At 37.7% G+C, this 18,965-nt stretch overlaps 2 protein-coding genes across 9 annotated transcripts in view; one reads left to right on the top strand and one right to left on the bottom strand.

Annotated features, from left to right (window-relative positions):
- Positions 1-915, bottom strand: part of LOC111868234 (migration and invasion enhancer 1) — a 38,987-nt gene extending 38,072 nt beyond the window's left edge. For 2 of the 3 annotated variants that reach the window (XM_023858687.2, XM_023858688.2), the window contains exon 1: positions 797-915. In XM_023858687.2, coding sequence (XP_023714455.1) covers positions 797-825 — 29 coding nt within the window. In that variant the 5' untranslated portion in view covers positions 826-915. The remainder of the gene's footprint in view (positions 1-796) is intronic. The other variant, XM_023858686.2, reaches the window with a different exon arrangement.
- LOC111868231 (ras-related protein Rab-27A) lies at positions 906-11,911 on the top strand. Of its 6 annotated transcripts, none has more exons than XM_023858683.1 (6): positions 906-965; positions 1,799-1,961; positions 4,326-4,393; positions 7,835-7,949; positions 10,920-11,032; positions 11,323-11,911. In XM_023858683.1, the coding sequence occupies exons 2-6, from the start codon at positions 1,818-1,820 to the stop codon at positions 11,522-11,524; spliced, it is 642 nt and encodes a 213-aa protein (XP_023714451.1). In that variant the 5' UTR covers positions 906-965; positions 1,799-1,817; the 3' UTR covers positions 11,525-11,911. The 6 variants fall into 6 exon arrangements, with proteins under 6 accessions (XP_023714451.1, XP_023714452.1, XP_023714449.1 ...); XM_023858684.1 differs by lacking the exon at positions 906-965 and adding an exon at positions 978-1,143; XM_023858681.2 differs by lacking the exon at positions 906-965 and adding an exon at positions 1,319-1,610 and having other exon boundaries at positions 11,337-11,481.
- Positions 11,912-18,965: the final 7,054 nt, after the last annotated feature.

Raw genomic sequence — 18,965 nt, 5'->3', positions numbered from 1 at the left:
TTCTAATTTCTAAAGTGTTTTTAACACTTCGCTCTTCGGCCCTTATGCTCACTCAAAATATGCACAATATAATTTTCTGCAACTTTATCTCAAATTTTAATTTATTATGTTTTCAAATATAATCATACTTCACAGTTATTTTATTAGCATGCTAGAGAAAATATGCTCACATTTTACATACTGCCCTTAAAATCACAGTATATATATTCACTAATGATGTTTGTAATAAATATGAGATAAATTTGTTACAAATAAGGATTATTATGAAGTAAAAACCAGACAAAATATTAATTTACATATATATCAGGTTAACCTGGCCATATATAGTAAAGAAGTATATCACATGGCAGTAAAGGTTTTTAATGGACTTCCTTATAACCTTAAAGAAATATATGTACATATATTCGATGGAATGTATTCGTTGTTATTGCTTTGTTGCCATTTACTAGGTTTTATTACTAGAGTATTATTATGTTCATACTACAATAACTTAAGATTTTTTTAGTTATAAGTAATGTTCATGTTGATGCTTACTTTATTTACTTTCTGATGTGTGACTATATGTGCGTTGTACTGCTTTGTTTGCGACTATTTCCACATACTATGAAATTGTTTTCTGTATGGATTTATGGAAAATGAATATGTGAATTATGAATTTATTCCGCATCTAACAGTACGGTCATATGTCGTGATGTTTTCGAATTTCGTCGTCTACATTACAGACACAGCAGTAACAAGGCAGTTTATTTTAAAACGGCATTGTGTGAATCAAACACACATGTTCAAAATTGCTCACCAGTATTCGACTTCTACTTTCACGTCCATTACTAGCAGCTCATAAGTTTGACTAGAATTCTACAACAAATCTGAAATGACAGTCAGATGATCACCTCTATGGTTTCTTTGGTTTCTACCTCCTCCGGCACCTTCATTTGTTTTTGTAGTGGGCGTTGACATTGCAACAGGTAGGTGTGCAATGCGTGTTATATTTCGTAGAAAGTAGTACAGTACATGAAAATAACTAGGAAGCAGTTTATGATGTGAATTACAACTACGGTCATATACACGATGAAATTAAACATGTAGGGACCACAAATTTTGTTTCACCCACATTCATGTCCTGCCAACGTAGCAGAATAAATTGTGAGTGGTATATGGCAGCAGATGTATCTGCGTATATTAAAGATGTTAAGTTATTGATTTATTGTGCTTGCATACTTTATGCACACTTGTAAAATGTTCCATAAATGAAAGAAATGTAATAAATGGTTGATATCATCCAACCCTAACATGTTTTGACCTGACCTAGCCTAACCAAATCTACTGATTATTTTGTGGATAAACAATACTACCTTCGCTATGTGATTCCGTACAGTCCGATGGAGGTTACCGCCGTTTCGAATGAACTGCCCCCACCTTCAGGATGAAATAGCCCACCAAGGAAACAACGACGTTAGTGCTGTTTGCTGGGCCATTTCTTTGACCCTGAAGATGGGGGCAAAACATTCTTCCGAAACGTCGCTCGACTTATACCAGACTACACGTCGTCACAACACAGAATACGGTTCTCATCATAGGCATTGCTGTGGAAGCGTCAAATTGCACAAATTGTGAGGATGTAGGGGGTAAATAACTATATAGTTTTAGTGTAAACTTTGTAATGGGGACAAGAAACTTGAAAGGACTGTACACTTGTGAAAGATTAGCAGTGACTTTTTAAGAGGAGAACTAGACCTGATACAATTATTTTACAAGTACTGTTGAGCTATACTTAATCATTTCTCTTCCTCAAATACAGCGGCAGATTACTTTCTAGAATGGATTATGATTACTTAATTAAATTTCTGGCTTTGGGTGATTCTGGAGCAGGGAAGACAAGCTTCCTTTATCAGTACACGGATGGAACCTTCAATAACCGTTTCATTTCAACAGTTGGCATAGATTTCAGAGAAAAAAGACTGGTAAGTTAATATATAAATTATTCTATTGTGAATTTCATATTTCAATGCTTGCAATTCACAGTGGTACAAGTGGTGTGTTGTGAGTAGATTATCTTGTTCATGCAATTTAACAGGTCATTTATGTAAAGAAATTTGCAGCAGATGTCACTGAGTAATGTAACCTTAATTACCTTTATAATACTTCAGAATCTATTAAAACCTTGCACTGAATATTTATTAAGCACAGAATGTTGGTTACACAGCTAACTTCACTCACTCACTTCCACCTATAATGCAAACACAAATTTTATTTTAAATGTCCCTTATAGTTACATTTTGAATTCATAAAATGTCATTTGTTGCTACTTGTTTTGGGCACATGAGGCCATCATCAGGCAACAGTTAATTGATGGAAATCACTACACTGCATGAGCTCACATGTCATTAACAGCATGTAAGTATACTGAAATATAATACAAGGTAACAATTTAATCTTCAGATTCCTTGGTAGGAATATTCAGTAGTAGCAAGAGATTACTGCATTTATTTTAATTGTCCTGTTTATATATAGGGGAAAATATATTTTTCCCTACAGTAATCATTTCTAGTCCACTGTGATGTACTTTTGATATAGATTATATGTGTACATGAAAGCAGAATTGTCCCTGTGCATAATTGGGTAACCGTCCATGAAGAAGTATGGGGAAGTGGAGCTATAGCTCCAGACATTCTTAATTTTGGATCTAGATGGAGATGAATGGTCAGCTTCAAAACTTGGCCACTTCATCTCCAGCAAAAGATCCCCACAGGCTAGGCAGGTACCACAGCCAGCCTTAACACCTTAGAAAGAAGACATTGGTTCGATTCTGCTGTTGTTTTGTGTTTTCTTACACCCACTGTTGTAAACTAACAAGATTTGCAACATGAGTAGAATTTTATTACTGTTTACATGTTGCATTTTTAATGGGAAGTTACAATGAATGTGTTAAGTTCTGAAGTCATTGGTTGCATCATCAATTTATTTTTATTGTAGCTGTCATAGCTCCCTACTAAAGTAAATAAAAGTAAAAATATCCCTGTAACAGGCCATGAAGACCCATAGGGTTGTGAGATATTGAGGTTCCCACATTTTCTAGACAGTCAGCTCACAGATGGCGGTAAGGTTATCAGCCTTACTTGCCGGCCGCGCTTTACTCCCCAGGAAAATTGTTTAATTAATTCCTGGTACTCATTTCTGTTAGAGGCTGAGTCAACCCCAGGACCATAGTGCGGCTGGAAGGATTAGGTCAATTGATAAAAATACACCTCATCAGGATTTGATCCCGTGACCTTGTGGCTTGTAGCATAGTGCCTCAACCAACTACGCTACTGCGTGCCCCCGCCCCCATAGCTTCTTAGACCACTTATAAATTTATGACTGCAGCCTTCTTGGATGTGAGCTTTGACTGCGTTGTGACATGTCTGAGAAGAATGTAGGCTTAATGTTCACAGAGGACCCCCGGCTCTCAGATGGTAAATTCGTATATGATGTCCTCCAAAACACCACCTTTCACTCAGTGCTGTTGCTCTAGAGAGTGAACATGGCTGTAGTAATGCAAACAGAGGAGGATGTGTGACATCCAATGCGCTTAGTGCATGTTCTATTTCTCTCCTTTAAGTTATTTCCCTTCTCATACTGTGAGCCCTTATGTAAGGGTCACTGGGATTGGTATTAGCGATGTTGAACCTGTGGATTATACTACCATAGTCTTAGTTATGTTAAACTTCTCATGACAGATCCAGGAGATGAAATGAAAGCTGTCATGCTGTAGTTTGCCTTTACTTGACATAAAGCAAAGTATTACATCAATTCTATCTCGATCGTTAACTGGTAGTCATACTAACATGTATATATCCAATGTGAGAAATGGCAATGTCTGATTTCTTTTTGTTTCATCCTGGTCCCTCCATCCAGTGTGACTGATGAAGTTTTTTTTTTTTTTTTCCTTTTTAATATTTTATTCTTAACATGTTTCAGCCTTATAGACAATCTTCAGAAGGATATCAATACAATTAGAAACCACTATTACTTTTTCTGAATAGTAATATATACATAGAATGTTGTTATAATACAATGAGTACAAAATCTAATGTTTTTAACAACTACAGTGGCTTGTACTAATACAAGCTCATTGTATTATTCTATTGTATTGTACTCATTGTATTAATACTCACAAAACATACTGTAATAGTGGTTTCTAATTGTGTTGATATCCTTCTGAAGATCATCTATAAGACTGAAACCTGTTAAGGATAAAATATTAAAAAGTAAAAAAAAAAAAAAAAACTTCGTCCCACTGGACGGAATTAATTAACCTTTTGTAATGACAATATCTGATGTTGCAGGTGTATCGGTCTCAAGGTCACAGCCAGAGGGTACATCTGCAGCTGTGGGATACAGCTGGTCAGGAGAGGTAAGTTTTGATATTAAGTTGCAGGCATGCTTGGACAGTAATGAAAATAAACCCTTTTCACAGTAATTCTTAGTAATGACATTAGGGTTCTGTAATGGCTACTGGTGCCGGTCACGGTAACCGCACGGTCTAAGGCATGCACTGTCTTCGCTCGCTTGGAAGCCGGGATCGTGGGTTCGGATCCCACTCGGCATGGATGTTTGTGTGCGTTTTTCTGTGTTTGTCTACAGGTAGAGGCCTTGCGATGAGCTGATCACTCACGATCTAGAAAAAGCGAAGTGAACGGAGTTCATGGAGGTAGGCATAGGCCCACTGGGGCTGTAGTGCCAAAGGGGGAAAAAAAATGGCTAGTGGTGATAGCTGAGGCCGTAATGAAGTATTTATTATTTCTTTCAAAGCTTCTTCTTCTGGCTAAAAGCCCCCATTACCTGCTACATGGACATGTTGGTGGGGCCCAGTTTTTGTGTACATTGCAGATATGGATTCACCACCCATGCTATAGCATTCAGCATCCTATAGTGACAGGTCCAGAGGCCACGGGTCCCATAATCACCTGTTTACAAGCCCACAAATCATACCATACATTTCAAGGATCTGGGTTTAATTCCTGCTTGCTACATGTGGAGTTGGTGTAGGAGAAATTAACCCTGTGGGGAATTTCTTTAAGTGTTAACTTTTATTCTGGTGCCCACCACACCATGCTATGTTGCACCCAGAAATGATGTCATTAGTGACACTGAATTATGAATTTTGTGTGCATGGTACATTAGAAACACAGATCTTATACAATACAAGGTGATTAGTCACTTTTTTCACCCCACGTGAACAGTGCAATTGCATGCTTCCATTCTTTATAAACCTGAATATGGCACTTGAGTTTCAACTTCATCCATGTATGTTAGTCACTGACTCTATGATGGATATTCTTTTGGGTGTTTTCCCATTAACTTGTACCAAGTTTCACACCCATACAGAACCACAGGAAAAATTATAGTTTTGTATATCATAATTTTTACGTTTTTAGACAGCAAACAAGAAGACAAACGTTTCTGGACTAAACGGTAATTCAGTCTCTTGTTAATTTCTTCCTGAATCAGGTTTTGATTTGTTTTGGTTGTTAAACAAATATCTGAGCTGCACCACATTTTCAAAACATCAGTTAGCTCTCTCTTTTTGTTATGATTTTCGCTGCATTTTGGTGACGAGACAGCAACATATACTTAGTTTTTTCTGTGTTTATTTCTAGACCAACCTCCTTACTAGTGTCAGTTAAAAGTTTGTGTGCTTTTCTTTATGGTATCTATATTATCACCCAGTAGATTAACATCATCAGCATAGACCAACAGCTGATGTGTCCCATTTAATTTCAGTCCCACCTGGTTTTCCTGGACCTTCCTAATGGCATATTCTAAAGGAAAGTTGAAAATGAGTGGTGATAAAGGATCTCGTTGTTTTAGACAATGCTGGATAGGAAAATTATCAGACAGATGTTTACTTATATAGAATTTACTATATGTTTCGTTTAAACACATTTTAATCAGCCTAACTAGTTTCATGGGTACCCCAAACTCTATTAGAATAATGTACAATACTTCCCTCAAAACTGAATCATAGGCTTTCTTGAGGTCTACAAATAGCTGATGTACTGTCTCACTATACTCCAATTTTTTCTCCAGTATCTGATGAATGCAAAACATCTGATCAGTAGCTGATTTGTTACGTCAAAACCCACACTGATGATCCCCAAAAATTTCATCTATGCATCAACTTAACTTTGAGAGAAGAATATTGGATAAAATTTTGTATGAAGTTGATAGCAGTGATATCCCACTATAATGACTGCAGTCAGTTTTATTGCCCTTCTTATGAATTGGTAAATTAACAGACTCCTTCCACTGATCGGGCAAGTCTTCCTTATGCCAAATGGAATTAATTAGCTTACGGATCTCAGAACACAATATTTCACTTCCTGCATGAATCAGTCCTTCTGGAATTTGATCACTACCTAGTAATTTATACCTTCTCAACTTTGCAATAGCAGTTACACCCCAAAAGGATGAGGATCAGGTAGCAATAGCTCAGCTGTTAGTTATTTCTGTCTGCCTAACATCACTGACCACAAGTAAATTCAATCACTGAGAGTAGTTCTTCCACCTATTCAAAATGTTGTGGGAATCTGCAAGCAGATCACCATTCTCATCCTTCACTAAGTTACTTCTAGTTTGGTGACCCCTCTTAAAGTCATTTATTCCTCTATACAAGTCTCTGGTGTTCTTGTTCTTACTGTTCATTGCAAGCTCATTAATTCTGTCTCTCAGAAATTTCCTCTTTTTGTTCCTGAAATGCCTGCTGGCTTCACATTTTATATTGTTCTGATGATCCCCATTTATTTTGCTTGTATACTGAAACCACTGCAGTTTGGCTTGTTTCCTTTGATCTAATAATGTTGAACATCCTTCATTGAACTATGGCTTATGTTTTTTCATTTCATAATAACCTAGACTCTCTTTGGCTGAAATTTTGATATTGTCTCTAATAGTTTCCCAAGCTTTAGTAATATCCATCTCAATATCTAAGATTTTGAAAGCTGTGATTTTTTTCAGATTTCAATATGATTCTGCTCTTTACCCTCTAACTTATATAATTTCTTGAGATTGAACCTCTCCATATGAACTGTGTGCATTGTTTGTTTACTCACTGCCAGCAGTATTTTTCTGTAGTTTTTAAGTGTAAGAACAAGGAACCTGCCTCAGGTACTAGAATACCTAGGTACACCTCAAACCTTCTCATTGAATTGAATTGAATTTATTTACATTCTATAAATCCTAAGCAGGTTAGTACCTTTGGATACAGAACAAGTCAAAAGGTTACATACATAAGTACAGGCAATTTTAGCTTAAAAATTAATATAACTTAATTTTACATCATTCTCTATTTACATTGAAGTATTCATCTAAAGAGTAGAAGGAATGAGCATGTAGATAATTCTTTAACTCTGATTTAAACTTTTTAGTATCATTGCCCAAGTTTTTAATACTTTGTGGCAGATTGTTGAACACTTTTATGCCAGTAAAGTAGACTCCTTTTTGATATACTGATAAAGTTGATGAGGGTAGGTGGAAGTTATATTTTTGTCTAGTATTCATGTTATAGACATCAGAATTTTATTTGAATTTATCTTTGTTGTAAACAACAAATAAGAGAAGCAATAATATGTATTGCGATTGAAGAGGTAGAATTTTTAATTTCTTAAATAATTCTCTACATGAATCTCTACTTCTACATCCTGTAATGATTCTAATTATATTATATCACATACGATAACCTCATGAATATCTGTGACAGTTTCCAGTATATATGACACTTGCTTTTAATTGCATTAGCTCTGTGAAGAGTCCTCCCTATGTAGTATTATAATGACCTTGTATTGTCTTGCCTCAGATACCGTAGCCTAACGACCGCCTTCTACAGAGATGCAATGGGATTCTTGCTACTCTTTGACTTGACTAACGAGCAGTCCTTCTTGGAAGTAAGGAATTGGCTTGACCAATTGAGGGTATGGAAGTGGTTCAGCTCCACATATTATGAGGGGCTCACTAACATTTAGAGATGCCCATCATGTATGTTTGCCTGTACCACTGTATTAACATTTCACTAATTATTAACATGTTTTCAGACGTTATGTACTGTGGGAGCATCATACAAGTGTATAAAGTGAATGGGAGATGAGAGTCAGACGAGTATGTAGGAAGCCCTCAAGGACCGTTTAACCCTGTCACTGTTGGAGAAATAAAATATGTTGGTCCCAAATGTTGCAGTGTATTTGATATCACTCCCACTTCATGTGTGACTGATCAACAGTTCAAATTTTAGCTTGGGGACTGCCTAACCTGAGGTGTTTTTTTTTTCTGTCTTCAAAGTTCCAGTTTCCAAAATGTTATATGCCAAATTATAGTCATGTTACTTATGTTTCACCATTTTATTACCATATTACCTCCTGGAGGGAAAATGCAGTAAAGATAAACTGTGTTTATCCCTAAACATTTTTAAATTAATGGAAGGAATTTTGTAACAACTGACACAAAGATCATGTCACCTAGGAACATACTGGTAGTTTGTATTCATCTGCTATCCAAAAGAAAAATATGTCAGGATTATGCATTCTGTTTCTATGTGTATGAGTTTAAGTAGCCAGGTTTCACTGAATTTAATATAGAGTTCATGTTGTTGTGGGTCATCTGAGTCCCTTTAAACTCCATCTGATACCAACATGGTAGCTTCAGAGATACATCTTGGGGTGACTGCAGCTGATATTATTCAGTGTATGGTCCTGAAATGTTCTATGATGACAAATCTTTATCCAACTCTCAGAGGCAATTAATGCGTAAAATGAAATGCCAGCATTGCAAATAACATGAAATGTTAATGTGCTTTTCATGGTGATGCCTGATGAATCTTTTTGAAATGTTAAATGATAGAAGATTATGAAAGGTCTGTAAATATTGTATGAAAATTATATTTTCCTAGAACACCAGCATGCTGATGTATTCAGGAGAATGCTGGTGGAGGATACATAACCAAGTTGTTTTTAATTACTTCCATTCTATAATAGTAACAGGTAAAACTGGCAAACTTTTGAGATATGTTATGGTAAACTTTTATTTCATTTTTTGCGAGTGGAGCGTTTTAATTTAATTTTTTTCCTTTTTTTAATTTGCTTAGTGGGAGGTGGAGTCCAGTTGGGTCCACTCGGCACGGTGGCACCTGATTGGCCTATTGTAGCCTGCCCCGGGTGAATATGATGATGGAGAATTTGGTGGAATGAAGATTGGTAAGGGAAACCGAAGTATTCGGAGAAAACCTGCCCCAGCGCCACTTTGTCCACCACAAATCCCACCTGACCAGACCCGGGATCGAACCTGGGCTGCCACGATGGGAAGCCAGCAACTAACCGCTTGAGCTATGGCGTGGCCAAGTGGAGTGTTAGTCATAGATCCGCCTGGTTTGTTCATACGAATGAGAGAATGGTATCTTAACAAGACTGGAAAGGGCATACACAAAATTATTATTGATGTTCTTTAAAATTTATTAAGCGCACTTAAAAGATAGGATCACCAAAGAAGATTTTAGCACACATATTCATTATGAAAGCTTAAGAACTTACTTAATTAAATGAAAATGAATTGCAGTCTCCCATATTGAATTTCAACAAAAGTGTTTGTGTGATACATGAAAAAGTCAATTTATGGTCACTTGTAAACCAGGCTTTATTACAGACCAGCGTGGCTGAAAATCAATATTGCCTGACAGGTTTTTGGAAGTTTCTCATATCAGATTTTAAGAAAATCTGTCCAAGAGGTCAGGCACTGCTACTAAGCCACAGACAGGCATGACCCCCATTTGTTCTTCCTTTGTAAATAGTGATTAAAATGGCCACAAATCCTCATCTAAAATCCCTTCACATAGTTATTATCAGTCCCACTTGATACTAAATAACCCATGAAGTTGATATGCATCACTACTGCTGGACAGTACTACCAACATTCCTTCTCCATATTCCATATTGTCATTACTGCTGCTAACATCAGCACTGCCAACAGTGAAGATTATTTAGCATCAGATGGTAGGATGATTAGTAAGTAATGAACTGGAAAGATTGTGGAAGGAGCCAGATGTCACCTTAATTGTGATACTGTAACCTGACGTTTCCCAATGAAGTGGATTTTTTTCAATTGACCTAATCCTTCTAGCCACACTATGGCCCTGGGGTCGACTCAGCCTCTAACAGAAATGAGTACCAGGAATCTTCCTGGGGGGGGGGGCAAAGGGCAGTCAGCACGTTTGGCTGACAACCTTACCACTATCTGTGAGCCGACTGTCTAGATAATGTGGGACCCTCAACATCTTGCAGCCCTACGGGCCTCCATGGCCTGTTACAAGGATAGCTTTACCTGTTTTTATCCTGACGTTTGCCTGGACAGATTGAAGATGACAGAAAAACCTCAGTTAGGATGGACTCACAATGTTCTATAAGTTGTGTGTGTACACACGCATGTGAGAGGTATCAGAAATGTACCTGAAAATAAAAATATAATTTAACTTTGCAGAATACATGAAGTTGGAGTGTTGACTGTGTTGTCATCGCCCTCCCTTCCAATTTGTTCCGACTGTGTAGAAGCGGACAAGCATACATTTTGTTGCCCCCTCTTACACTTGGCCATTTGGGGCCAACCTAAATTCATAGTTTATTTCCTAAACTCAGTAATACAAATGTAGCCGATACATAAACTTGTGAAATGGGAGCTATGCTACTACTGAACTGTGGTAATCATATGAACCATCCATATTGACAACAGGAATTATGGTAAGAATAGTAACCAAAATAACTACGGTAACAATTTATTTAGCTTTATGATATCTACCTATACTTGAATGCAGATTCAGAATGCCAAGGTGTAAAAATGCATGCCGAGACTGTGTGCAATGATACTCACGAACCAGATCCTAATGATGTGTCCTTTTGTAGACACATGCATATTGTGAGGACCCAGATGTGGTGTTGTGTGGGAACAAGTGTGACTTAGAGGACAAGAGGATAATCAGTGAGCAGCGTGCCAAAGAGACAGCTGAGAAATATGGGTAAGCTGAGTACTTCACAACCGTTAATATCATGTAATCAGATCACTTGAAATGATTGTTTTTACCATAAGTAAGGGATGGGTTGTTAGTCTCTCTTCATGTAAGCCTTGATTAGTCTGTGGAGGATATTTGGTGGAAGAAATATCATTGGTGTGGATTTATCTCAGCGTATTTCAGTTGTCCACTGCCAGTAATGATTCCGTCAATAATACACCGTAGCTATAACTGATCCCTGCCACAAGTTGTAGAATGTGTATCATGTGAACATTAAAAGTTTTGTCTCTGAACAGCTTGTTGTATTTAGAGACGAGTGCGGCAACAGGACAGAATGTGTCTCGGGCTGTTGAAATGCTTCTGGATCGTGTCATGAGGAGGATGGAGATGGCTGTAGACTGTGCCATGTTGCCAGGCCGACATGGAGGCCCTAAACCTGGAGCTCAAGAAGCAAATGTAATTCTGCATCCACCACATTCAACATGTGGCAGCTGCTGATGTGGCAGCATGAGTACATAAAACAAAAATTATCATGTTCTTGGCTGAGGAGAGATTGTGATTGAAAGTGAATGACAGGAGTTGGACTGTTACAGAACAGTGCATGATCTATCTAATGTAGTAATTTAAGTGTGAAGACTTGAGACAATACTGGCAAGTAACCTTGTAACAGTTTGTGAAAATGACATGGGCATTAGTATAATTATCTCATACTAATTTAGAATGCCATGAAAGAGGCATTCTTTGGTTGAGTATCTTAGCTCAATAATTGTGACCTCACAAATAACAAAGTTGTATTACTGACACCAGATAAGAAACCCTATTTAAGAGCCTTACTTCTGAGGAACCAAGTATTATAAAGAACAGTTTTAAGTGACACACATTTTCCCATCATCTTCCTTTACAATAATTACATACATACATACATACATACAGTACATTCCATAGATCCAAAGTAAGTCAGAATGACTGTAGGATGTGGAACAAGTCATACAAATATAAAAGCCATAAATACAGTACAACTGAGACAACAAAAAAATACACTAATAGTGCTATAAAATCACATATTTTGATATCTGAGTGTATGTGAAGTAGTTAAAGTTTTCCCTTTGCTTAAAGATCATGTCATGACTGTGTCATGGAGACATGCAGAAAGGAAGACATACCTTCAGTCTCCTTAACCTTGGTACTGAATGGAGGTGTGTAGTCAGATTCAGTAACCAATGTCTACTTTGTGCTATTTTCTAAGAGAGGATGTATCTTTACTGCCTCTTCATGACATATTCAGCAGACATAATATCACTGTAAAACGTTTTTCTATTTTCATAAGTTCCCAGGAATATGTACAGTTGAATTAAGTCAAGAGGCATTCTGACTTATCATGAATGATTTTAAGAACATAAATTGACTGTAAAACACAAAACGCAAAAGTCTTTGATGAAACAAGGTGGTAACACAAGTAAGCATTATAACAAAATAGTATTAATTGAAAATTTTATTTCTTCCACAATTGAGGAAACTTTGATTTCATATACATTTTTTCAGATACTGCCGTGGCAAAGCGGCACACGGTAGCATAGTTGGTTGAGGCACTATGCTACAAGCCGGAAGGTCGTGGGTTCAAGTCCCAATGAGGTCATTGGGTTTTTTCAATTGACCTAATCATTCTGGCTGCATTGTGGCCCTGGAGTTCACTCAGCCTCTAACAGAAACGAGTACCAGGAATTAAATAAATAATATTCCTGGGGAGTAAAGTGCGGCCAGCACACAAAGCTGACAACCTTACCACCATCTTTGAGCCAATTGTCTAGATAATGTGGGACCCTCAACGTCTCACAGCCCTACGAGCCTTCACAGCCTGTTACAGGGTTAGCTTTACTTTTTACTTTTACTGCAAAAGGTTAGGAAAGTCTGTTATAGGGTCACAGAATGTGTTTATATAATAGAAGGCCCTTCAAACAATATTGGAGGAAACTATCTGAATCAAAACATTACTTCATGCCTAATTCTATGTCAGGATGATGCACATCACAGTCAGTATGAGTATTCAAATAAAAATATCTCATATCAGATGTTCTGGTAAAAATACATGTATTGTACACATGACAGTGAACATTTCCAACTCATCAGACAATCTTGAAATTGTGAGAGATGAGTGGATGTATTTTTCGGTCATGATTGTATTTACATTGCTGAAACAATTTATATTGATGATTCCCACACATGAACAATTAAAAGCTGGGAATGGTTATAGAACCACTGAGCTCATGTGAAGTACACAAAGTAAATAACAATATTGACACATAGTATGACTATAGACAGGGCTTGGATTGGTGAATGGATTTATTGGCCATTTATACACAATTCAGAACTACAAGGGATTACAGTGCCACCATTATCCTCCTCAATTGAAAAATCACCACAACACCTGCTAAGGACTTCCCAGTCTGCTATGTCTTCATCAGCCATTCCTTGGCAATGGCTTCTAACAGTGTCGATTCTTCACCTTTATGCACTTTGGTTCTACACGTATTTCATGGCCTCCAATACAGAAATCTCTCAACTGACTACTCCCTTGCTTATAACATCTCAGCATGGACCACATAGAAATACCTAATTTCCAACTCTATTGTTGCATGCTTCTTTGTTGCTGTGGGAACGTATTTACTGAGCCATTGGCCAGAAATGGTCGTTTAGAGAGTCACTGCTTACCAATCAGTCTATACACCACAATATAATCCTTCCAGTAAAAGGTAAAAAGGTAATTCCTGTAATAGGCTGTGGAGGCCCATAGGGTTGTAGGACTTTGAGGCTCCCACATTTTCAAGACAGTTGGCTCACAGATGGCAGTGAGGTTAGCCTTGTGTGCCAGTTGCCCTTTACCCCTCAGGAAGATTCCTGATACTCATTTCTATTATAACCTGAGTCGACCCCAGGGTCATGTGTGCCTGGAAGAATTATGTCAATTGAAAATTCCAATGACCTCATCAGAAATTGAACCCATGAACTGAACTGATGTATCAGTTGCTTGAAGCCCATGGTCATTTACACTTTGCTATTAAACTCTCTCACCATTCATAAAATGTAATATTTTAAATCATAAATGAATATTATATATGCACATAATTCACATTACCTTTCAGTATCTTTTCAATAAAACTTCATCTGTGCTTCTTAATCACAGTTAACTTTCTTCCAATAATATAGTCATCAAGTAAATATTATAATCATCCTTCTAAACACAGCCATCCACAGCCTCGCTTTCAAAAAACCATTTTGAACTGTCCTTGTACTACAATGGGTGCCATCCTGTAGCTACTCACAGTTCTCTTTGTTTGGTTTTTTGTATGGTGAGAAGTGTAGCAGTTGGGCATCAGAAGATCTATGTTCACAGGGATAGATGGGATTGACTCTAAGGATGGGACATTTGCCTGTTCGTTTCATGAGACCAGATCCTGATAGTCTGTGCATCACAAGACTTTGTAAGGAGTCGAGCAGGTTTGGCATCAGAGCTGGGTGGCAATGTTTCTGTGTTGTGGAAAGTGCTGTGGTATATTCCAAGAGTTAGTATGACAGTCAGTAGTGGTGCTGATTAAGAAATTGTCAGTTGATAATGTATATCCTTTTTCTCACCATCTGGAAGAATGATTTCCACTAAACAATTAAATTACATCTTACAAGTAAGCAAAGTCATGATTACATGGTTATGTATTACATGGTTTTAGATGAAATATTTTATGTCCAGGCGCCTCAGTGGCTGACCAGCTTTGAGTAATTTTCATAAATAGAAGAATAAATTTTTTGTTTATGAAGCTATCTAGTCATAATGAATCACTCAGATTTTTCTTCTTAAATATATGACATTGAAATATAATCCTTTAGGTCTTCCGCCATCATTGTATTGCTGGCATTAGAGTTTTAAAAACAAGAGATTTTGATTATTGGTGATATTTTCATATTAGAAGTCAATAAGTTTCATCTGAACTGGTAATAAAATGATCTCTCCCTAAAACTTTCCACTGTGGAGGGTACCTGTCTTATGTGTGAGGTCATCTTTTTGATTAGTGTAACATAATCTATTATATATAAACCATTGGAAGTGTTGTACAGCCTTCTGGCACTACCCTGCCATGTGGTTCCAGTTCTCTTGTGTTCCTTATGTCTGTACAGCAGACAGTCTTGCAAAATGAACCATGCCTGTTTAAAGTAATCCAAAAACAGAATTTGGCTGTTTTTTATTATTTCCAGATGGAGACAATTGCTGGAAATTATATGTCATTATTTCTTTTCCAAGTTTCTTGCTGTCTAACCTGATTTTAGCATTAACTTCACCAGGTGTTCCCCTCTGAACTGTGTAAAAGTTGGTATGTAATGAAATGCTGAAATCCTCTGAATCTCGTTACTATTGTGATCTAACTTTCCAGTCATTGTTCACATATCCATATACAACATATGCCTATATCTTGAGTGTGGTCAGTATTTGTAATTAACATTTGTGCCAAAATATGTATTATATATTATATTACAAATGAAATATTTTGTTTATGTAATATAACAGGTTGAGGGGATGCTGTGTGTGTGTGTGAATATATAACTGTGTTTATTGTGCCTTTCAAATTGTGTATGTACTGTTATAAGAATAAAACATCTGGCTAGCTTCTTATTTGTTCAGTTTATTGACACAACAGTGTGAGCACTCATATTACATCAAATACAAAATTGTCTATCTCACAAATATCTCCCCTCATTCAAATCTGTAATTATTGTTTCCAGCCAGGAAACTGATATAAGTGAAGTAATTGGCTACAGGCTGGATGATTTGGGTAAGGGTTTTTCTCTTTGTCATCATATCCAACATGGCTCTACAGTCAACCCAGCTAGTGAATACCTGAGATCCTTTCATTTGATGTTTCATAGGTCACAGCATGAAGCTGACCACTCAACCTCCGTCTATAGGGGCCAGCTGATAACTTGATGGGACCCTTAGGATGTGCAGTGGCTAAGCATCATTAGTAACCATAATATTTGCTGGCTTCCCACTGCGGCAGCCCGGGTCTGGTAAAGTGGGATTTGCGATGGACAAAGTGGTGCTGGGGCAGGTTTTCTCCAAGTACTTCGGTTTCCCCTGCCAATCTTCATTCCACCAATTGCTCCACAGTCACCCTCACCTATCATCTGGGGCTGGTACAATAGGCCAGAAGTGGCTGCAGTACAAGGGACCCCACTAGCAATTAAAAAAACATATCATTCTGTTGCAAGTTTTATCTACAGTTTTGTGCAGATTGTGATAAACATGCTAAATTGTAGGTACATTAAGAAACCCCAACACAGTGTTAGGATGGAGACTCCAGATTACGGCTGAGCCACTAACACATGCTCTAGTTTCCCTCCTTCATCAGAATGAACCCGCAACAAACAACGAGCCAGTAGATTTAACAGCTTCAGTATTGAAGTCACCACATAGTATAAGAAGTCATACCTTGCATACCTAACATTTGTTGTACGTGTATTTAATCAGAGTTTAAATTAAATAATCCTGTGGCAGTAAACCCTGATTACTGCCAGATGACACAGCAGTGTAGTCTCATAGGTGGCTACAGTGTTAGGAGGAGCATATTGTCTGTATATTCTACTCTAAAGTTGGAGGGAACAGGTTCTCCTGAAACTTTAGTAACCACCTATGAGGTCTTCTGCTTACATTTTCATGTTACAATTAAAGCAGTGGGTGTCTCTGGAACATCAGTAAGTGCCTACAAGACTATACAACATCATATCTAACAGCACAATCTGAATTTTCATTGCTGATGACCTCAGATCTCAGTATCCTAACTTCTTGAAAAGAGAACTGCAAAAATGACATTTCTGTTTATAGTATAGTAAGATTAATTTCTAACTTGAAACAGATTCTGACAGCACAACAATAATTCACAAAGTAGCATTATCTAGTAACTTCTTTAGGAAATGTAAAGTACCAACATAATTTCTGTTTGCAGAAAAGGAATCTGTGGTTGACATTCACACACTCGCTTGAAAAATATCTGCATGACCAGTACAGTGGACACTGATATAGGTGGTTGCTAACAATGACAGTAGAGTGAGGAGCATTAATATTTGTGTTTGGCTACACAGTGCTAATGAAGCCATGGCATTAACACTAGCACTGGCTACCAATACTAGTCTTGTTACTGTCTTCACAGACATGTCTGTGAATATAACTTTGTTTACACATCTCTGTTGTTTGTTCACCATTCAGAGGTTCTTACAAATAGAATACCGTCTTAGGCACGAAGGGGAACAACCAGGGTGTGTTGGGTGCTGACAGATGTCAATGTTTTCTCATAACAGACCAAAAGAACACAGGTGCCAAAACTGTAAGCAAATACAAATAGTTTCCGCACTTTTATATTTTCGAAGAAAATAGAGCATGAGTGGTGGGGGTGTTTGTAGGGTATCATGTGACCTGTTGACCTTGCAGTTAACATGACAGCGAAACTTGAGGAGCAACAATCTATGAAATATTTCTTGTGGGCTGAAGGTGTACCATGCTGACAAATTTATCAGTTGACATGTGCTCAGTATGGGGTCGGTTCTTGCTCTCATAGAGTTGTGTATGAGTGGAGTGAAATGTTTGAAAATGGCCATACAAGTGTGACTGATGCAGAGCACTCTGGTCATCCAACCACAGCCACAACCTAACAGAATGAAGAAAGAGCTAGGGAACTGACTCTTCAAAACGGAAGAGTGACGGTTGACGAAATTGCAAAACAACTGAATATCAGCATTGGGTCTGCCTATTTTGTGGTGCATGATAACCTTCAATCCCATAAAGTGTGTGTCAGGAGGGTACTTAAGGTATTAGTGGATGAGCATAAGCGCATGCATGTACACATTTGTTCCTGCCACTTGGCTCATTATCACAAAGAAGGGGACAACTTTCTGCAATGGATCATCACAGGTGATGAAATCTGTGTTCACCACAATCAATCAGAAACCAAACAAAAGTGCACGCAGTGGAAGCATCCTTCATTTGTTGGCAAAGAAATTCAAGATGCAACCATTGGCAGGCAAGTTGATGTTTACTATCTTCTGGGATTCTCAAGGGCCTATTCTTGAGGCATACCTGTCACAAGTGAAACATACTGTGACATGCTTCAGAAAGGGCTGAAGTCTGCAATCTGCTCTGAAAGAAGTGGGATACTGTCAGTGGGTGTCCTGTTGTTGCATGACAATGTCTGTCCCAATACTGCAGCCCACACGTTGGAAACTCTAAGCAAATTGAAGTGGGAAGTCATGGAACATCTAGCTCAGAGTCCAGATTTTGCGCCATCTGATTTTCACTGTTTGGACCACTTTGAGAAGCCCTAGGAGGAAGAAGATTTTGATGTGACCTGGACATAAAGAATGCAATACCTCAGTGGTTACATGCGCATTCCACAGTCCAGTGTAGTTAGTGTTCAGTGTTGCCATGGTAACCTATCAAAAGCTACCTTCTCTGTGAATGTGTGAATATGGAGAACGGGCTGCTTCACCCTAGGAGCTAAGAAAAGGATTGAGTGCACACACCATTTATGATTGCAGATGCGCCTCCTGTTAGTGTAACAACATGAAATAATTTCAGTGAATATAAGACCATTTTAATTCGGCGATGAATTTCTAAATATAATTTAAAAATTCATCGTAAGGAAAGGAGTTTTAGGCTGCGATTTTACCAAATGTTATGTCACTAAGGCATCTACCTTAAGTCAAAATTTTATAAACCGTGCAGGTTCGTGTCACTTCTCCTATCGTCTCTCTTGGAGGGGGCTGAACTTGTGCCACCTGTCTATCTTGTGAAGGAGATTCTTAGTATCGTCCGTGTTTGTTTGTGGCTTGCTGGACGGAGTTATTTTTTGTCTTTGTAATTGTTAGTGTGATGGACCAGAATGAAACAAATAAAAAAAAA

The sequence above is a fragment of the Cryptotermes secundus genome, unplaced genomic scaffold (assembly GCF_002891405.2).
Source record: "Cryptotermes secundus unplaced genomic scaffold, Csec_1.0 scaffold364, whole genome shotgun sequence".
NCBI classification, from domain to species: domain Eukaryota; kingdom Metazoa; phylum Arthropoda; class Insecta; order Blattodea; family Kalotermitidae; genus Cryptotermes; species Cryptotermes secundus.
Note: the sequence above shows the minus strand (reverse complement) of the source record. Positions and strands in the feature narration are given on the sequence as shown.

What these genes read in the sequence shown, in the direction of transcription:
- LOC111868231 (XM_023858679.2), top strand. Translation starts at nt 1,402, where the DNA reads ATGAACTGCCCCCACCTTCAGGATGAAATAGCCCACCAAGGAAACAAC. An exon ending in AGCGTCAAATTGCACAAATT is followed by an intron (nt 1,611 to 1,798) that starts GTGAGGATGTAG and finishes CCTCAAATACAG; the next exon opens with CGGCAGATTACTTTCTAGAA. An exon ending in ATTTCAGAGAAAAAAGACTG is followed by an intron (nt 1,962 to 4,325) that starts GTAAGTTAATAT and finishes CTGATGTTGCAG; the next exon opens with GTGTATCGGTCTCAAGGTCA.